The sequence below is a fragment of the Malaclemys terrapin genome, chromosome 19 (genome assembly GCF_027887155.1).
Source record: "Malaclemys terrapin pileata isolate rMalTer1 chromosome 19, rMalTer1.hap1, whole genome shotgun sequence".
NCBI lineage: Eukaryota > Metazoa > Chordata > Testudines > Emydidae > Malaclemys > Malaclemys terrapin.
Window position 1 is genome coordinate 18832530 of NC_071523.1, and position 17917 is coordinate 18850446.

The following is a 17917-nucleotide window of genomic DNA, read 5'->3' on the forward strand; positions in this document are numbered from 1 at the left end:
GTTAGATAAATGTCTATCAGGGATGGTCTGATATTTGGTCCTGCCATGCGGGCAGGGGACTGGACTCGATGACCTCTTGAGGTCCCTTCCAGTACTAGAATCTATGAATCTATGAAATTAAACATCAGGCTGGTTTGGGGCTGTAGTGTGCTAAGGGGGTGTCTGTCCCTTACCAGGCTGCAGAGGTAACCCGTACAGAGAGGAGTAGGGCACAAGAATGTTCAGAGATGGTTCCCAGTCAGGTGGGTAATTATGAATGACTCTGCCAGGTAAGTGCATTGGACGGGATTTTGGATCTGAACACAAAGGGAAACTCAGAGTAGAGTCTTGCTGTTGTCCTGCTCCTTTAGGCTCTGCTTTCAAGGGGTGATTATTGGAAAAATAATAGACATAGGCTGTTGTTGGGGGGGAGGGATGAACTCCCTCCAGCAGGTCTGGCTTAGGAGGCACCATGGTCCCATGGGATAGGGCACTGTAAATCAGGAGACATGGGTTCTAGTCCTGGCTCTGCTGGGTGTACTTGGGCAAGTCATTCCCTTCCTGCCCAGTCTCTTATCTATTTAAATTGTAATCTCTCTGAGGTGGGGCCTGTGGCCTGGTGTACACTGGGAACTTACATTGGCCTAGCTACATCTCTCAGGGTGTGGAAATCCACACCCCTGAGCTCTGCCAACCTAAACCCAGCATAGATAGTGCTAGATAGAGGGAAGAATTATTCTGTTGATCTAGTACTGCCTCCGAGGGAGGTGGATTTCCTGTGCCCCACAGACGAACTCCTCCAAACAGCGTAGCAGTTCCACTGTAGACAGACCCTGCGTTTCACTGTGGGAGAGGACCTGACCCAACTGGGGCTTCTGGCTTTCATTCTGTTCTAAATGTTTACTATTACTAGTGTCTTGAGCTCAGCAGGAAGTGGCCTGGGAGAAAAACCTGCAGCTTCCACCCTCTGCCTCCTGCCTTTGTAGCACTGGGCAACTATGTTTGTAGCATCAGCTTCCTCTGAGTGGCTGGCCTGGCTGCCCTTTGTCCGTGCAGGGACACAAGTTGGCTGTAGGGCAGGAGTCAAAAGGGGTGCAGATTTAGGGTGATGCGATGGGACCGAACCACCACCAATTCTTAGGGGTGCATAAACCGGCTCCCTTTTCCAATGAATCCTTCTCTATTCCAGGGGTGCGGGTCCCCACCACCTAAAACAGCTGTAGGACATATACTCTAGGGCTCCAGCATGTCTGTGGTGTTCTCTGCTAAGCAATGCCTCCTGTCTACATGGCTGTTTATACCAAGCTACCTGGACATGCAGTGTCTGCCTTACCTGTAGTCCTACCCCTAGCCAAGCCAAACCCTCTTGCATGTAAAGCTGCTACCTAACTTCTTAAATGCACAGAGGACATTGCTCACCCCAGCCCTTTCTCATCATCTTTGTGGCTAATTGTCTGATGGGGAGGAGGGAGTTTACTGAACTTGGCTAGGGCCCAAAAAGGGTTAAAAGGCTCCCGTCCCTGCCTGGGTTTCCGTGAGCAGGGCAGGTCTCGCCGAGGTGTCCCCCTAGCAGAGCAGGATTGATTGCGTCTTCTTAAGGTCACATCCAGAGTGGTTTTGCTCCAGGGCTTTCCTGGTTTCTGCACTTTTGTAGCTGGCTTGGCAGAGCAGGGCTCTTATTGTTTCCTTCCTATGGGATTAGCTCGTTGTGGGCCAGTAAAGCGCGTCTCCGGGCCTGGTTTTAACAGCGGGAGAGTGTTGGTTGGGACGGGGGACAGAGCGGGCTGGGTGCAGGAGCAATTGGCCCGGATCCGTCTCCCAAGGGGCCTGTGTAGTCAGTACAGGTGGGACGCGGAGCGGGGTTGTAGTTTTGGTTTAAATCTAGTCGTGTGTTAGTAACTTTGTGACCACGAAGAAAGCGCTGAGGAGCGGCAAGAATCAACCCCCGCTTACACAGTTGGAGGGAAGTTTCCAGGCAGAACACCTGACCCACTCGGCACGCTGCCACCCCTGCGTCTTCACGGCGAAAGGAGCCAGGGGCGTGCGTTAACTCGAGTTAGCTAGCTCGACGTCTAAACGCACCTTGCTCGCCGTGAGGGGGGAGGGGGGTCCAGCCCAAGCTCTGAGGAAAGCGACGGGGGGAGGGGGAGTCGTGCTTTGGGCTCAGACCAGGAGGGCAGAAGGGAGCTGGGTTCAGGGCAGACGGGCGCTGCCCCCTCGGCGCGCTCTAGCCTCTGTTCTCGCAGAATTCTGCTGCCATCTTCCGTGTCAACGCAACCGAGACGCGCTAGAGCCAGAACCGAGGCGCGCCGGGCTTCGTGCCACGCCTGCCTTTGCCCTGGTGGAGGGGGAGGGGGGAAGGGCAGCAGGCGCCCCCCCCCCATGTCAGGTTCGTGCGCCCTTCGGTTCTTGGACTCCTTTCCGGGGGGGGGGGGGGGTAGCAACCAAGACCTGGACAGAAATCGTCAAGAAAAACTGGCTGGAGAGGAAACCCCCCCTCCACCCAACATAAGGGGGACAAGGGGCAGCGGACACAGGGTGGCGGGGGTCAAGAATCATGAATCTCCTGATTTGAACGTTATTGACAACGGTCTTTGTAAAAGCTAGTCAGTCACTGGGGTCATCTACAGCCCTTCCCTCCTCCAGACCCGGAGCCGTGGAAACGACCACGAGCCTTGGAGGAAAACTACCGTGGGTTGGAGTCGAAAATAACCTTCCCAGCGGAGAAGTCTATCTATGCGCTGGCCTGTGTAGACAGAATCCCAGGCGTGATGAATAGCGGGTCGTGGTTAGGCTTCGTCTCTACTGTGGCCTTTTGCAGAGCGTTTTCCCGTAGGGCCAGGCGGAGCTAGACGCCGCCATGTCAATGCAGGAACCCTTGCCTAGAGGTTTGGGTTCAGCGAAGCAGGAGAAGGGAGCCAGCCCCGGTCAGAGCTCAGTAGCTGGGTACCCCGTCTTTGCCCGTGGGCCATGGTGTTGTGGGCACACAGGGCTATCTGGATGGGGCCAAGCTCTGGTGGCATAGCCTCTCCGGGCATGTGATCGGGGTTCCTGGGAGGTGTTTTCCAAGCCAAAGACCCCGTTTGTCGCATATGCTTAGCCCGCGGTCCGCATTTCTCTCCCTGTCGCGCCTGGGTATATCAGGCACCCCCACCGGTGAATGAAAGATCACTGCAAAATCACCTCGCACTCCATACGTTTCCCCCTCCCGCCTACTCCATTGAATTATGCCCTTCACTACCTTCAATTTGAAAGGGAGTTTTATATATATATCAAAAAGCTGCTTTGTGTCCTAAATGAATAAAATATGTTCATGTCCCATCAGCTCCCTGTTTGCTCCCATTATGCACCTTTCTAAGAAAAGGAGTTAATCATAAATGGGTTGCCACGGGCATTTTGCACTTATCGCCTTCCCAAGAGGCAGCCAAAAAGTGGTTCAACTTCCCCAGTTTGCTTGGCTTGGATCTTCCTTTTAGGAACGCCCCCCCCCCCCCCAAAAAAAAAAAAAGAGGAGAGGCCCCTTTGCCTTTTAAACAAATGTAGAGTGCACAGAAAGGATTGCGGGTGTGTGCATTTTTTTCTACAGAGATGCGGTTGGAATCTCCCTGGGCATATAAATAATCAATATCCAACCTCTCTTTGCCTGCAGATGATCAGTACGTAATTGGCACCCAAACGTTTTTCAGGTGGGACTTGGAAGAAGTCAGGTTCTTTCGACAGTCCTAAGCTATCGTCTTGAGTTGAAATAATGAAAATCAAAGAAAGGAGCATTGGGGAAAGTCCTGGGTCTTTTTTCCCCCTTGTTTGCTTGTGTTTTTTTTAAGTTGATAATTATGCCTTCGGAAAGGCTGTGCTTGGAAAGCTCTTGCAGAAAAGTAATTCTAAGAGTCTAAACTGTGCAAAAAGAAATTGGTGATGTTTTATTTTAATCTTTTTGTTTTCAGGCGTGCGAGTTTGTGCTTTAAAAATCAGTTTTCAGGAAAAGGCAAGAACAATGCAGTCTTTTAAAAAATCTGCAGACTTCTGAGAATATGCTTCTCTTCTTCTACCCCCCCCCCCTTGATTGAATACACCGGATTTCTCTTCCTAGCAAAGGGGAAGGTTTTGTTCGTTTGGACAGTCTGTGAATACTGTTCTGAAACTTCTTTCAAGTGAGAACTGAAGAGGGAAATGTTAAGTTCTAAGAGGAGACAATACGTTAGCATCTTTGAACTGAGTCCCTTGCATGCAAATAAGGCTGTGGGCAATTTTGGGCAACTTTAATTGGAAGGTGGAAACGTGAAGTTAAGGATACGTAACAAAGTGAATCTAGAGTCGCCGCTCCCACGTTCTGCAATATGGGTTCGTGCTGGGGGGGGGGGTGTTCTCGGTCTCCCCTTTCCCCATTCAACCACGCAAATCAGAACGTTTGGAGCAATGCGGATCTTGTCTTCATCCCCTGTAGCCCACTTCTCCGATTCCAGGGATAAAGTGCGGACCCCCCTGACCGTCAGAGACCGGACCCGTCCACCTGTAAATGCTCAGCCCCGGACCCTCTATAGGGAGTCGAATGACACAGGCAGTTACATGTGCTGGCCTTACCCTTCCTGGGCGAGACGGGCCACTCCTGCCTGCCACATGCCAGCGCTGTAGAAAGACAGGGGGGAACAGCAGCATCTGTCACCTTTTCAGAGCCAGTGTCGGTTTCTTTAGGTAGGAAACCAAAAGGCAGAACCTCTTGCGCCCTCCCGCATCTGAGCTGGAATCACCCCGCCAGCTGCTTTCCTGGGGGGAGGGTTGCTGGTTTGGGGGGGCTGTTCTTTGCTACACCCTGTGCTAGGCTGGGACGTGGAGCTCTGCTTCCTTTAGCCTGCCCTGCTGTCCCTGGAGCCGAAACGGACTTTCATCCGTTTCTTGCTCCCCACTCCACCGCTTCCCCTCGGAGGGTCTCCCCAATAATGCCACTGTTCTGGGGGCTGCTCTGTGCCCTACAGGCTAATACAACCGCGCTCTGGGAGCCAGGCTCCGTACCCCGCTCCAGAAGGCAACTGCTCTTCCCGGAGCGAAGGCAGCCGCGGTTTATGTAACAATATAATTCGGATTGATTCTTGCAATGGGCGCATGGGCTGATTTTGAGTGACTTCGGGGCGGGGGGGGGGGGTATTTTATTTTTTGCAGATCCTGGCGCAAATCTGAAACTTGCAAGTTAGTTTAAATGTGGAACAGGTTTCCCGGAGCGCGGGGGTCGGGGTAATCATCGATGCAATTTTTGCAAAGTGAGATTCCAACCTGAACATTATCCCTTTGCCTTTCACTTTCCCCAGTGATTGGGCCAGCCCTGGGGTTATCTGTATCTTCAAATGAATAGAAGGGGGGGTGTCCCCAGAAATATGGGCTCTCTCCTAGTCAGATCTACATTCCTCAGCCCAGTAACTGGAAAACAACCCCCCCCCCCCAGCTCAGGGGGAGTCTGTGCGCCTGCATAGCCTTTCCCTTAATGTGCACTTTATTTTATTTAACTTTCTTGTGTTTCTTTTCTTGCCTCAAGACAAGCTGTTCTAGTCAACTGCCTCTCCCGGCTTCCAGGGCACTCGCGTGGCGACTCCGCGTCAAAGTTCTGAAATAAATCCATCCGGTTAAAGTGTCTGTCATTTTCACCTACCGATCTTCTCCCCCTCCCCCCGTTAATGTCTTTCTCCCCCTCTGGGGGATTGTGTCGGGCTGGGCCCAGCCAGCCCGGGATGACTTTTCATAGCTCTTGGCTGTGTGCAGACCCTTATTGGAATGAGTGGTCAGACTGCTCATTTCCCACAGCCATAAAAGGTCCTGAACTCAATTAATGGCTAATAATTATACAGCTAACTCCGCTGCAGCCATCATTAGCATGGGGGCGAAGGCATGTACACGGAGGGGACTCACTCCATATGCAGCAATGTTAATTGCGGTAGCCGAGTCTCAATATAGGGCGAAAGAAGGTTGCCCTGTTCTGTCTTCGTCCATTGGCCCCGTTTTATTTATACTGAGAAGAAAGGAAGGGGACAGTTTACACACGATCCGTGGCGCGGACTCCTCATTACGTCTTCCTGGCTCTCCGACTTTGAAGCCAACATTTTTTGATTAGGAATCGTTGTTAATCAGAATTAATTAGGAACAATAGAGCGAACCCCACCTTCGCCCCCGCCCCTCTCCCCACACACCCTCCAGGTTCGGTGCTTTGCCTTCTCGGGGGAATTCGCTCCCTTGTTCTCCACAGGCAAACAATGCGTGAAACTCAACACAATGCCGGCGATTTCTTCTCTTTTCCACGTGTCTTCAGAGAAACTGGCCCTGGTGCAGCTTTGATCTGTGTGGAGAAAAATGAGGGGAGGAGGGGTTTGACTTTTCAGGGGTAAAGATCTAAACGGATCTTCCTTTAATAATTGTTACGAACATAACACTATCTGGGAAGGCATCAGATCTTTTGCAGGATAGTAAATTAAATCTGCACGCAGTTCAGTTTAAACCTCCCGTTCTCTCTCCCTCCCCCCCCCCTTAATTAAAGAAACTCCCCTCTTGAGTTACAACCCCCCTGGTGCCCGGTTTGCTGGCTATTAAAAAATGGATCTACATTTTTGTTTCAGGCGAATGGAGGAGGGATAAGGTGTCGAGCTCCTTTGGGGATTAATTTTTGTACGGATGTAGATTTTTCTGGGTCCCTCTCGGTCCTGTAACCCCTGCAAATCAACACACTTCACTGAACGCTACAGCATCCGCCTTTGAAATAGGTGGAGAGTTGAGCTAATTTTAAGTAAACAGGGACGTTGAATAGAGCGTTTGGGTATTTTAGAAATTATGTATCTCGGTAGGAAAAAATGTTTCTCCCCCCAAAATGGTTTTCGTTTGCGGCAGAGCGGCTAAATTATTATAATGCACAGGCCTCTCAGAAAAGAATTCCAAATCTCCCAGTCTGTCCTGTTACATCAGGACACTTCGCCCTTTCCATTATAAAACGGTTTAATGGTTTATTACCTGTCAGTTGCTTCTTGATGTAATTTAGCAAGTCTTCTCCTCACAACAAAACATTTAAATCAAATGTAACAAATAATTTAGCATTTATTTTAAATTTTTCATGCAAGACGGTCGGGGTTAATTGAATTTGGGCTGGCATCATGCAAAAACTAATTAAACTCCCAGGATGGCATTTTAAGACACTGGTGCATCATCCTCAATTAATGGCTAATAATTATACAGCTAATAATTATCCAAAATGTTATTTTAAACCCTCGGATATTTGAGGTTTGAATGATCCCTTTCGCAGCCCCTTGTTTTAACGTGTGGGCTGGTACTCTACTTCGGATCAGCTAACTGTAGATTTACACAATGGACGGCAACGAATTTGAAGGAATTCTTAAATTTATCATGTATTTTTTAAAAAAGAAGCTTATTTTTTCAGGGCCCCAACGGGACCAGTATTTTTATTCCTGGAAATTAGTAAACTGCATTGAAATTAGTTTTTGGATCAAAATATATTTTAACATTTAAAAAAAACTAGCCAGAAAATACTGTGCTTTAGGAAGACACGTGCAGTAAGATATATATATTTAGATTATATTAGCCTGATAGAATCGGTATTTTTCGTCCTATTTTATTTCCAATTTTCTCAGTAAAAATGCCTTAAGAATTCTTGTTGGTTTGGGGGTTTTTTTCTGTGCAGAAGACCAGCAGAATTCCCTCTCCCTCTCCTTCAATAAGGAATGATGTTTCTTAAGCAGCTGTTTAGGGGCGTTTGGGTAAATGTTTTTTCCAAAGGCGTATGCAAATGCACGATCTTTACCTAGGGAAGGCGCTATTACAGTTTATTGGGTAAATAACATGCCTTTAAAAAAAGTAGCACAAGTGTTGACCTGATTCTAAAGACCATTTCATCGGAACAGCGCCTTTAGGAGGTATTTCAGCTTCTCTCCACTTTCACCCGACATCGCCCCTTGCACACACTCGTTTTATTAACCCCACCCTTACAAATATAAAGAGAATGCTACAGGCTCAGGGCAAAGAATGGCCAACGTCGGGTTTCCCAGCAGAATCCTCTGGTAAAGGGGAATAACTCCGCGTTCAGAAGTGCAAATCTGGCTTTGCTCAGGGCGGGTGCTGCGGCCCCATTTCAGTGTTTTAGACCAGGAGCTTTTGCAAGTAGTGAATCCTTTGAATTAATCACACACGCACACACAGATCTTTTCCAGGGCAGCAGTAAACATCTGTTATTTAAACAAACACAAACTTTCCCATTGACAGGCTCGACGCAGCGAAGTGAAAGAAACTAACACAGGCAGCGACAACCAGGAGCTTTGCACAGCAGCTCCTCCTTCATTGACTGGCCCAGTGCTGAGTTCGGGGTTCTGGCTTCCCCCCCTGGCCAATTGCTGCTGACCTCGCAGCCACCCTCCCTGGTTGCAAATGTTTCCAGTCTACCCTTAACTGCCCCCTTGTGCCTGCAGCGAAACGGGGCTTTGAAGCCGGGATGAAAGATGCTGAAATTTCTGGGCATAATCGGGGATGAAAGGGAATTTGCGTGGGTTAGAATGTGGGGGTTGTGTGTGTTGTTTCCCTTCGTTTATTGATGGCAGATTAAAAAGGAAAAACCCTCTAGGTAAGCGTGTGACATTCTTACCGGCTAATCTGCGCCTCGCTCACACTAGAGCAGAGCGGCGCCTTCATGTGCCCAGGGGAGTTTGCGTATTTTTTAAAAATAATTCTCTGTATAATCTCCCTCCAACGCTGGGCAGGAACAATCGGCATTTGTGCTAAAATCCTCGGGAAGAGAAAGCAGGTGCCCCAGCTCCTGCTCGAGCCACAACATCTCAGCCATTTTAATCTGCTTTACTACTTAAAAAGCACTTGTGCACACCAGCTTGCCAAGTGTAAACCCATGTTTTCCAAGCAGTGGAAAACAACCTGAAAGCCGCCTCTCAGGTGCTTCTGTGGACATGGCCGCTCCCAGACAGGGCTACCCTGCCTGCTTCGTGGCTGATGGGGAAGATGACCACCTGGGGCTAACTGTTGTTTTAAACGAGGATCCTGGCACGCAAAGTTTCGCCTGGTGCGTACAGTACTTTCAAAGCCAAGTTCACAACGTCCAGAAAGCCCAGGACTTTGCAATGAAAATGCCAGCCAGGCGACCTCTTAAATTAGAACCACTCCAGCATCCACCTTAGAGCCCCGTTAAAATATAACCCGCACGCCGGTGTGTGTGTGGGTGTGTGTGTGTGCCCTGGCTGGATGAGAAACCAGAAATGAAGGTGGAAATAGGGGCAGAGGCAGATCCTATAGCCTCTTAAAATGGCGATCTCCCCAGGACTGGTTTGTGCGTGTGCCCGGCTGACAGACCCACCCTCTCCAGCCCCAGATTGTGTGCCTGGGCTAACTGCAATTCCCCTGTCATGACCCCAATGCAGAAGTGGCTCTGCACTCGTCTCTCCTGGCCAGTGGTTTTTGTTTTAAAATGTAAAGGCCTGAGCATTTTCATGGGGCAGGAAAACGATTAAGATCCTGCCTCCAACTGACCTCCTCCGGGGGGTATAGCCTGAAACCAGCTGCAGGAATGCACCCAGCATGCGTTTGGGGATCTTGGCGAGCTACCGTTAAATCCCCCAGAGGTAGGCAGGTATTCCCTGGGCCTTGCTCAGCCACTCACCCGTATTGTCTGCGTCCTCTGAAATCATTGTACAGGGCTACAGAGCGAGGTGGAGGAGCGGTGGCGCTGTGGGGATAGAATACAAGGTTATGTGGCTCCACTCGCCAGGCCAGGCGTTCACAAGTGACCCTTCCCCAGCCCAAGCAAGTAGAGCAGCAAGGAATCCCTCTACTTATCCATGCAAGCGATACGTATGCAAACAGGTGCAAAAGAGGATCATACGGATTTCTTTGCAAAATCAAATACCCGGCGAGCAGGTCGCACGTCTGCTCCGGCTAGGGACGTCGGGCTTTTGACAACAAGCCGCAGAATGGGTATCTAAGGATGGCCAGAGGTTTCATCTTGGGTGTTTGGGATTTGCTGAGCACCAACATTTGGTCTTCAGTCCCGTTTCTTCCCCCTGGGAGGTCAAGTCTGAAATATAGCAAAACAGCCTTTGCGCTGTGCGGGAGTATAAACCAGGGACGTGGGGCTGGGGGAAAGGCATGTAAAACCAGGGTGATAGCCGGCTGTCTTCTCTGCGCATCGAATCGAACCATGTTCATTAGAACCTAGCAGGAGCGCAATGTAAACGGAGATCACTCCTCGATTTGTTTGGATTTTTTTTTAAAGAACAAGACAATCAAAAAATGTTTTTGATCTAAAACCAATTTTGTAAAAGGGGACCCTGGGAAAACAGCGGGGATTCTTGTTCAATTATAGATACTCCACTCTGTCCGAATTAGGAAAGCACACTTTCAATAATTTGTGTGTGTGTGTGTGTGTGAGAGAGAGTGGTTCTTGGCTTTTTAGTTCCACCCCCCCACCCCCGAATAATCTAGGGTAAATCCGATGTCAGTTTTGTACCTGTTTTTTGCAAGGGAGATGGCGGGGAGAGGGAGGGAAAACTGCCCCCCCCCCCCCCATATGGTATATTTCCTTCTTTGTAAATTATTGTAGGAAAGATGGTAGGGGGAGGAGGAAGGGATGGGGGACCGAAGAGAAATCCGTTCGATCTTTGTTGCAACATTTAAACTGTGCACATATTTACTACATCACCGTTGTTAATACAAGACGTGAAAATCATTTCAAAGTAAAACTAAGGGCTGCTCCCAATCGCTTTGCCTTGCCTTAGTTGGGAGCTCGTTTGCTTTGTTTTGCATTTCATTTCCTCTGTTTAATTTGTAATGAAAAAATAAAATTATTCCTTTAAAAAAAAATAGACCAGAGAGTCCATCTTGTCCCCGACACTGTCTAGGAATCTGTAAGGAGAAAGTCCTGCTAACACAAGTCGGACGCCGCAGTTAGTGGAACGCTGTTGCTGCATTATTTCTGGAAGGAAATATAGACATATATGTCATCGGGATGCTGGATATTTGGCAATCGAAAGGCAGGCTTATGATTAAGAAGAGTTGCATAAGAGAGATGTCTCTGCACAGCCAGGGAACATTACTTTCAATTATACCTTTGTGTAATCCGTATTAATAGCCGTTTTTACACGTTCGCCTGCTGTACAGGGGAAAAGGGACAGCTGTGCTGGGGTGGTTGGGGGTATATAAAAATCCCCGAGATTCCGCTGTGCTCTCTTCACAGGTGAAGGTGATTTGACCTTCTGGTATAGTGCAAGCTCTTCATACGCACCTGAGTGCACCTTCACTCAGCCAAACAGCTGGATTCTAGCACTAGAGTTAAACAGATCATCTAGCAGAAGCACTGTCTGCAGTTCATTGCTTCCTAGATATAAGGCGATGGAGTTCTAATATGTATATGTCTTGTGCGAGAAATGCTCTTCTTGCTAATAGTTAATGCAAGATCCACCCTTGTAGATTCGGACTCCAGCAAAGAATTATTTGTATGCAGAATTCTTTTTAAAAAAAGGTAAAGCCGTGTGCAATTAGCAATAGCATGCTTTTAGATCCTTAACTTCAAACCAATCTGCTGTTTGGACTCGAACCCTGACTCCTGTTACTATAGTCTTCCAGCCCCGTTGTCATTTGTTAAATCGAGTTTTTTAAATGCCATTTGGGAAAAAAAACACCAAGATTTTGTTTTCATGTCTGTTCTGCAAAAACTGTGAATGGACAATAATGTCGAAAAGAAAAGAACATTTAGTTTAACCCAAACCTGGGTCTTTCATTACCAGCTCATTTTAGGGGTGTGGAAGATACCTACGGTCTTTGTAGGAAATATTTCAACTGATTTTAAACGTCAGCTCTGCTGTTTCCACATTTAAGCTACAAACAATTTGAGTTTCCAACCTGCGGGTCCGCACAATGAAGTGAAACGACTCTCTGAATATTATTACATTTTCAAGAAAGAAATCTGCAATCCGCATTTCAGCGCTTTTCGCTACACGTGGTTGGAAGTTTCACTATCTGTATATTAAAAAAAATTGGGCTTCTTCCCCTCCCCACTATTACTAAATAAGTAGCATCTAAAAGGGCCCTGCTTCCATCTGCAATTAAAGAGGGCAATGAGGAAGGGAAACCCAGTAATTAGCAAGGATAATTCCACCCCCCCTCCCACCTGCAGTGCAAAAGTTCAGCTGGCAGGAGAGAGCCCAACCACCCATCTAACTTTCCCTTTGTTTTTGGAATGCCCTAGAGTGAGACGCCTCTGCTCGCCGAGTCCCCAGTATGTTTCTGCACCTTCACTGCAAACCGGAGTACTTTCCCCAGCCCGCTTCTGTTCCTGAAAGTTTATGAAGTCGCTCTCCCTCCATATTAATCTCATTAAATCCTACCTTTCAACCTTCCTCCGTGACCATCTGACCTGGCCACTTGAATTAAAATAGTGCTTTCTCCGCAGTCAAAGACAGCACATCAATCACCCAGCTATTTACACTTCACTCCTTTCTTCAAAGAGGGTCTGTCTGATCTGTCTGTGCCTCCACTTCCGGGGATCACGGACAACTCCAATGTCTAGGCAGGGATCACTTAGGAGTAGCAGTATTTTTAATATTCCCAAGGAGGCGATCACTATTATATCTGGCGTCCAGAAAATGGCTCTGCCTTGGTACCTAAAATGCAAAAGCATGAGACTCATCTTTGCTCTCTCCAAACCAGGGTCTTTTCTACTCCTCAGAGCCCCTTCAGTGGGTAGGGGATGGGTAAGGCAGAACATCTCTCCCATCCAGGAAGGGACAGCCTCAGAACTGGATGGCCCAGTCCAGACAGGAGGTCGAGCTAGATTTGTTTGAGAGGGGAGGCGGGGGAGAAACATATAGAAATGATATGGGATCCTTCTGAAATCCAAACTCAGGTACCTGCCAGAGCTTTGAATCAAAGGCACAAATGTAGACTGGATCATATGTTTCTCTTTAACCCAGCATCCTAATTCTCAGTCTCTTTTAAAAACACCGGCGAGCTATTTTTTTAACCTTTTAACATATTATTTTGTCTTAATTAATTGTCGAAAAAAGAAGTGCAGAAACACACACGCCACGCCAAATCGTACAGATTAAGTGTGACTGCATCTTGTGCTACATGCAGCCGCTCTTGGCTAATAACCCAAACAGAATTCCGACTCCCCTACTAGCACGATCAAGGTTACAAATATATTTAGCAATATTGGCCATATGCAAATGTGCACGGCGTAATAAAGAAAGGACTCTGATAGCAAAAGTGCCACACACACACACCCCAAGCCTGAAAAAGTGTAAAACCGGTGTTTTAATTTTTAATTAAAATGTTCACACACAAAAATGTCAGCAGACATTCTCGTTACGGCATTCAAAAAAAGGAATATCCTTGTGAAAACCATTACATGATAGCATGTGGCAAATCCCAGATAATGATTTTAAATAGCCACGCAAACCTCCGAATCAAAGTAAAAAAAAAAACCCCAAAAACCTGGCTGTCAAAGGAAAAGTTACAGTAAATTAAAAAAAGTTAATTAAAAAAAACCCCAAACAAGCCTGTTTAAAATATTCGCAATTACAGAATGACACCCTCTAACAATCTCCGTGCTACAACATTGCTATTAAATAATAGTAATAATTAATAATAAATAATCACCTCTTTATAGGATGGTACCTTGATCCTTAAATATTGTCCAGTGTGTAAGGTCAGTGTACAAAGGGTTAGGCTTAGAGTGGGTTGATTTTTCTTAAAGGGGCAGATCAGGGAAAGGCTATGATGGTGCTGGGGGGGGGGGGGGGGGGAGATAAGTGATCTGAAGAAGAGGATAGGACCAAAAAAAAACCCCTGATGGTGATGAATACATTGGAAAGTTTTTTTGGCCCTGGCGAGGGTGTCAGATTGAATGCTCTGTGCGCATGTGCGAAGGTGTCCAAACTGACAATGCTTGGGAGATGAAGATAGTGTGTAGCTGCTTCTGGGCTCAAGGAGGAGGAGAAGAATCCACAAGCCGACAAGATGAGATCCAAGGCGAGGGCGAGAAAACTGCCCAAAAGTAGGTCCTTTCTTTCCCTTCTTCCGCTTCCAGGGTCCCCTCCAGGGTCCCGCAGGATCTGTGCCGCCGGAGGGCTGGGCGGTGGGTGCTGCTGCGGGGCAGGAGCCCCCTTTTCGTGCCCTTTCTCATTCCTGGAGCGAAATAGATGCGAGAGCCCTGCTGTCCACCCCTTTTTTGTGTGTGAGCGGCTCAGCACGGAGACGCGCTGGGCTCAGCAGAGCGGCGGCTCGCAGTTTCCTGCGGGCTGGGGGTCTCTCTTGCACCCCAGAAGCGCTTTGGTGGGGTTCACCCCGGAGGAGCTGGAGGAGAGCAGAGATGGCCAATAAAGGGGGGGGGGGGGAGAAGCGAAAGTTAGCTGCAAAGTTGACGAAAGGGGATAGCAACTTTTTTTTTTTTTTTTTTTTTTTTTATTGAGTCGTTCCAAGTCTTGTGAAATAATATTCCTGGCTTTTGAAATAGTGGGCGCTAGAGATCTGCGTTTGGCACTAGTCTTCAGGTTCCAAAGAGACTTAACGTTTGAGAGAGAGAGAGAGAGAGAGAGGGAAAAACCCCACTAGTCTAAGGGACAATTATTTAGGAGAGAGAGAGAAGGGAAGAGAATTTGTATCAAAATGGATCCTTTCTCACTAAGGGTTTGGATTCGCAGATTCCTACGCTGAAACGGAAAGATTTAGACTCTCTCAGCTGGGGGGAGGGGGTTTAAGAAGGTATGGGGGGGGCACGACAAGGGGGTGTCTTTCTATAGGTTGTGATTTTGGAATTTCAACTAAGTTTTGCGGCAGATTTTTTTTTCCCCCGTCGCCTGGACTCGTTCTTCCTTCCTTCCTTTCTTTTTTGAAAAGCTGAATTTTCACACGAGGAGTTGGGTTGCTGTAGGAAAAGGGTGGGTTTATTCCGACCCCCACCGCTTGTAGAGCCCAGCTTGAACTACCTGCTGTGTTTCCTAGCGGGGTCGATATTAAGGTTTTGGTGCAGTGGGGAATTTAGGTGCCTATTGAATCTGTCAAAAGCTGCGCTCTTTTAGTTTGTATTTTATTTTTATTTTTTAGTTTCTGTTTCACTCTGGCTTTGTGCAAAATATCTGGAGACTGTAAGTTCCAACTCATTCTCTGTACTACTTACATTTGTATTTGAATACTTTTACAATAGTGATGTCTAGTTTGTTTAAATGGGGGGCACTTTCACACTGAGTCTTTCAGGACTGATTAATCCTTGGACGTTACAAGAATATGTGGGATCCGAGAGCTGCCCCTTTGCATGTAAATACATTGTTAACATAGGTCATGGCAGTGCCGAGGTGAGAGCTATTTCAGGTAAGAAGAGTGAAGTTTGTATCCCAATGCTGGGAACGAGGAATTAGATTCTTAAACGACCATGCGATAGGAAGGGGAAGAAAACTAACTCGTATTTTAGGTTTATTTTATTTTATTTTATTTTGTAGTATAAACTTTTAATTTTCCAAAGGGGCAGGTAGATGAAAGATACACACAAATCCCCTACTATTTCAAGGGTTTATTTTGTAATTCAGGTGTATTATTATGTAGCATCTTTACCTTTTTTTTTCCACGGCCAGGGGATATTTTTTCATGGTTTACCGTGTCCAGGTCCTACCTCCACCCAGACAGTGGCTTTCCCCCTTCTTTCGGTTGGAATTGCTCTTCCAAATTTTCAACAGTACTGTCCGGAGTAAGAGTACGACTCTACATACGGGCTTAATAAATAATAAAGCAAATTGCATTTGTCGCATAGTTTGCTTCCCTTTGAATCATTGCAAAGTGGAGTGAGAGTTCTTTTACCACAGTCTCTGAAAACTGACACGTCTAAACACTTTTATTTCTAAAAGGACACAACTCACACCCGCAGCGCCAGGGCAAGGCCCAGTAACTTACCTCTGAGGTTGTATTTTTTCAATATGCTCCATTAGGACACCCAACCGGCCCACATAGCTGTGTGCATATGTGTAATACACACACACACACACACACCTTTCTCACAGTTAGAAATGTGGCTATGTACACACAAAGGCGTGCGTCTTACAATGTACATGGGCAACTTTTGAGTGCATTATTAGGGAAGTTGTCTTGCAATTAATACTGTGATTTTTCCACCTATGGATTACAGGCCCGCATTAAAAAAATACCCCGTAAAATACCGAAGCTTATTTATTGCCTTTTATTTAAGGAGCTGAACATTTTTGAACGGGCTTTCTTTTTTTCCTTGATGCAGAAGGCTGAGGAGCACGGAGTCGTTTTTATTTTGTAGTTTAGCAGCTCAAATGGGGGTGTGTGTGATGCAGATGTGAGCATCTCATTCTACACACCCCGTTCTACAGAATGCCCCCAACTTGCCTTTAACTAGAATTGTATGTCTGCAGCACCTATCCTGCTGCTCCCACCCTCGAGTCGCCCATGGTGGGAGTTCGGGAAGTGAGTTTCTGCAGCTGAAGCGCTAATGGGTTTTCAGTGCCGGGCTGTCTGAAGCGCTAGTTGGGACTTCTCTGCCTGGAACAAGACACTTCGCTTCTGCACTAGGCGCTGCTGCTCCAACACGGCTCTTTTGCACGAGCACTAATGCGAACTGGAAGTGTCTATTCGGAAGGCTGAGCTCTGGTTAAAATCAGGTGTTTCATACAATACACGGGCCGGCGGTTTATGGGGTTTCAGCCTAGGATTTTTAGGGATCACAGTTCAAAACAGTAGCCCAAAGCTACGGTTTCCATCTCCCAGGAGTATTTATTTGCAAAACAGATTATGCACCTACAGGACAATGTGTATCTCTCTGTGTATCTAATACAGTCGGCTATTGATGTTCCCACACGTCACACACAGCTCCAGCACACACCTTCCCCAACACACCTCTGGATCCGCACTCGTTAAGCCTCGATCCGATTAATGTGTGTTTGTAGTTCTTAATACGCCCCTATATCCTGTGGTAAAGCGATACACAAACCTTCTGCGGACTTGGTATGCAGGCTAGTGGTGTACAGTATATTAAAAACACAATCTGTTGTAGAATTTCATTTCATTGGACAATATTTTAAGCAGATGTGAAGCTCTCCTGGGAGTTTGACTCTATTACCTGATTTCGAAAGGGGCTGGGGGAGTGGGGGCAGGTTAGAGAGAAACTCTTTGTAATTTTACTCTGGCTCACAAGGCGAAAGGCAAGTCTAAAAAGCTAAAGCAGTTCCTAGCTAGAGCTGCAAATTATTTTGGATCCCTTCAGACTATAATTTATCTATTGGGACAGGAGCCTCTCGGCTTTAATAGCTGTAAATCAAAAGATTAGGCTTTATAATAAGGTGAGTAAGGGCCAAACTACGGAATTCCACAGCAAGAAGTGAAACATACTGCCTTACGGTATAATATTAATCTTTGCGTATTATAATATATATATATATATATATATATATTGTGTGTGTACGCACAGTGTCTGCGTATATGCACAGACACAAGTGCATATGTTAAGCGCCTTCAGAATCAGCCGCTTGCAATGCTTTCTGTGTTTTGCAAAGTATTTTCAATTAATGTTGCTTGATTAGGGTTTTTAATTAAGATATCTTCTGTTCTAAACCCCTCTGGTACTCGGCGATCTGTTAACCCTGAAGGACATTTCAGCTAGATCATCAGGTATAAAAAAACAATGTCGAATGTGCCTCTTAATTGTTTTTTCAATATGTGCGTGTGTGTGTGTGTGTGTGTGTGTGTATAATAATGTGTGTATCTATCTAGTGTGTGTGTGCGTGTGTGTGTATACATATATGCGTATGTGTATAATATTTTAATAGACCTAATAGTTTAAAAAGAAAACAAACTGTAAATAATAAGGGAGACCCTTTCCCTAGGACTGAGAATATCTCTTCCATAAATGAAAATGTGATGGGACAGGACATCAGCTATT

General features: G+C 46.8%; 1 protein-coding gene and 1 long non-coding RNA gene across 6 annotated transcripts in view; one reads left to right on the top strand and one right to left on the bottom strand.

The window, feature by feature from the left end:
- Nucleotides 1–4033: 4033 nt before the first annotated feature.
- Nucleotides 4034–13756, bottom strand: LOC128826117 (uncharacterized). Of its 2 annotated transcripts, XR_008442801.1 has the most exons (5): nucleotides 13624–13756; nucleotides 12351–12626; nucleotides 9629–9694; nucleotides 5878–6301; nucleotides 4034–5575 (listed from the first exon to the last, which is right to left on the bottom strand). It is a non-coding gene; the product is annotated as an uncharacterized LOC128826117 (long non-coding RNA). The 2 variants fall into 2 exon arrangements; XR_008442800.1 differs by lacking the exons at nucleotides 4034–5575; nucleotides 12351–12626 and having other exon boundaries at nucleotides 5950–6301; nucleotides 13624–13733.
- A 127-nt stretch (nucleotides 13757–13883) lies between these two features.
- PRDM16 (PR/SET domain 16) overlaps nucleotides 13884–17917 on the top strand; it is a 432507-nt gene continuing 428473 nt past the window's right edge. For 3 of the 4 annotated variants that reach the window (XM_054009214.1, XM_054009211.1, XM_054009212.1), the window contains exon 1: nucleotides 13900–14020. In XM_054009214.1, coding sequence (XP_053865189.1) covers nucleotides 13984–14020 — 37 coding nt within the window. In that variant the 5' untranslated portion in view covers nucleotides 13900–13983. Of the gene's footprint in view, nucleotides 14021–15069; nucleotides 15111–17917 lie in introns of all 4 variants that reach the window. The other variant, XM_054009215.1, reaches the window with a different exon arrangement.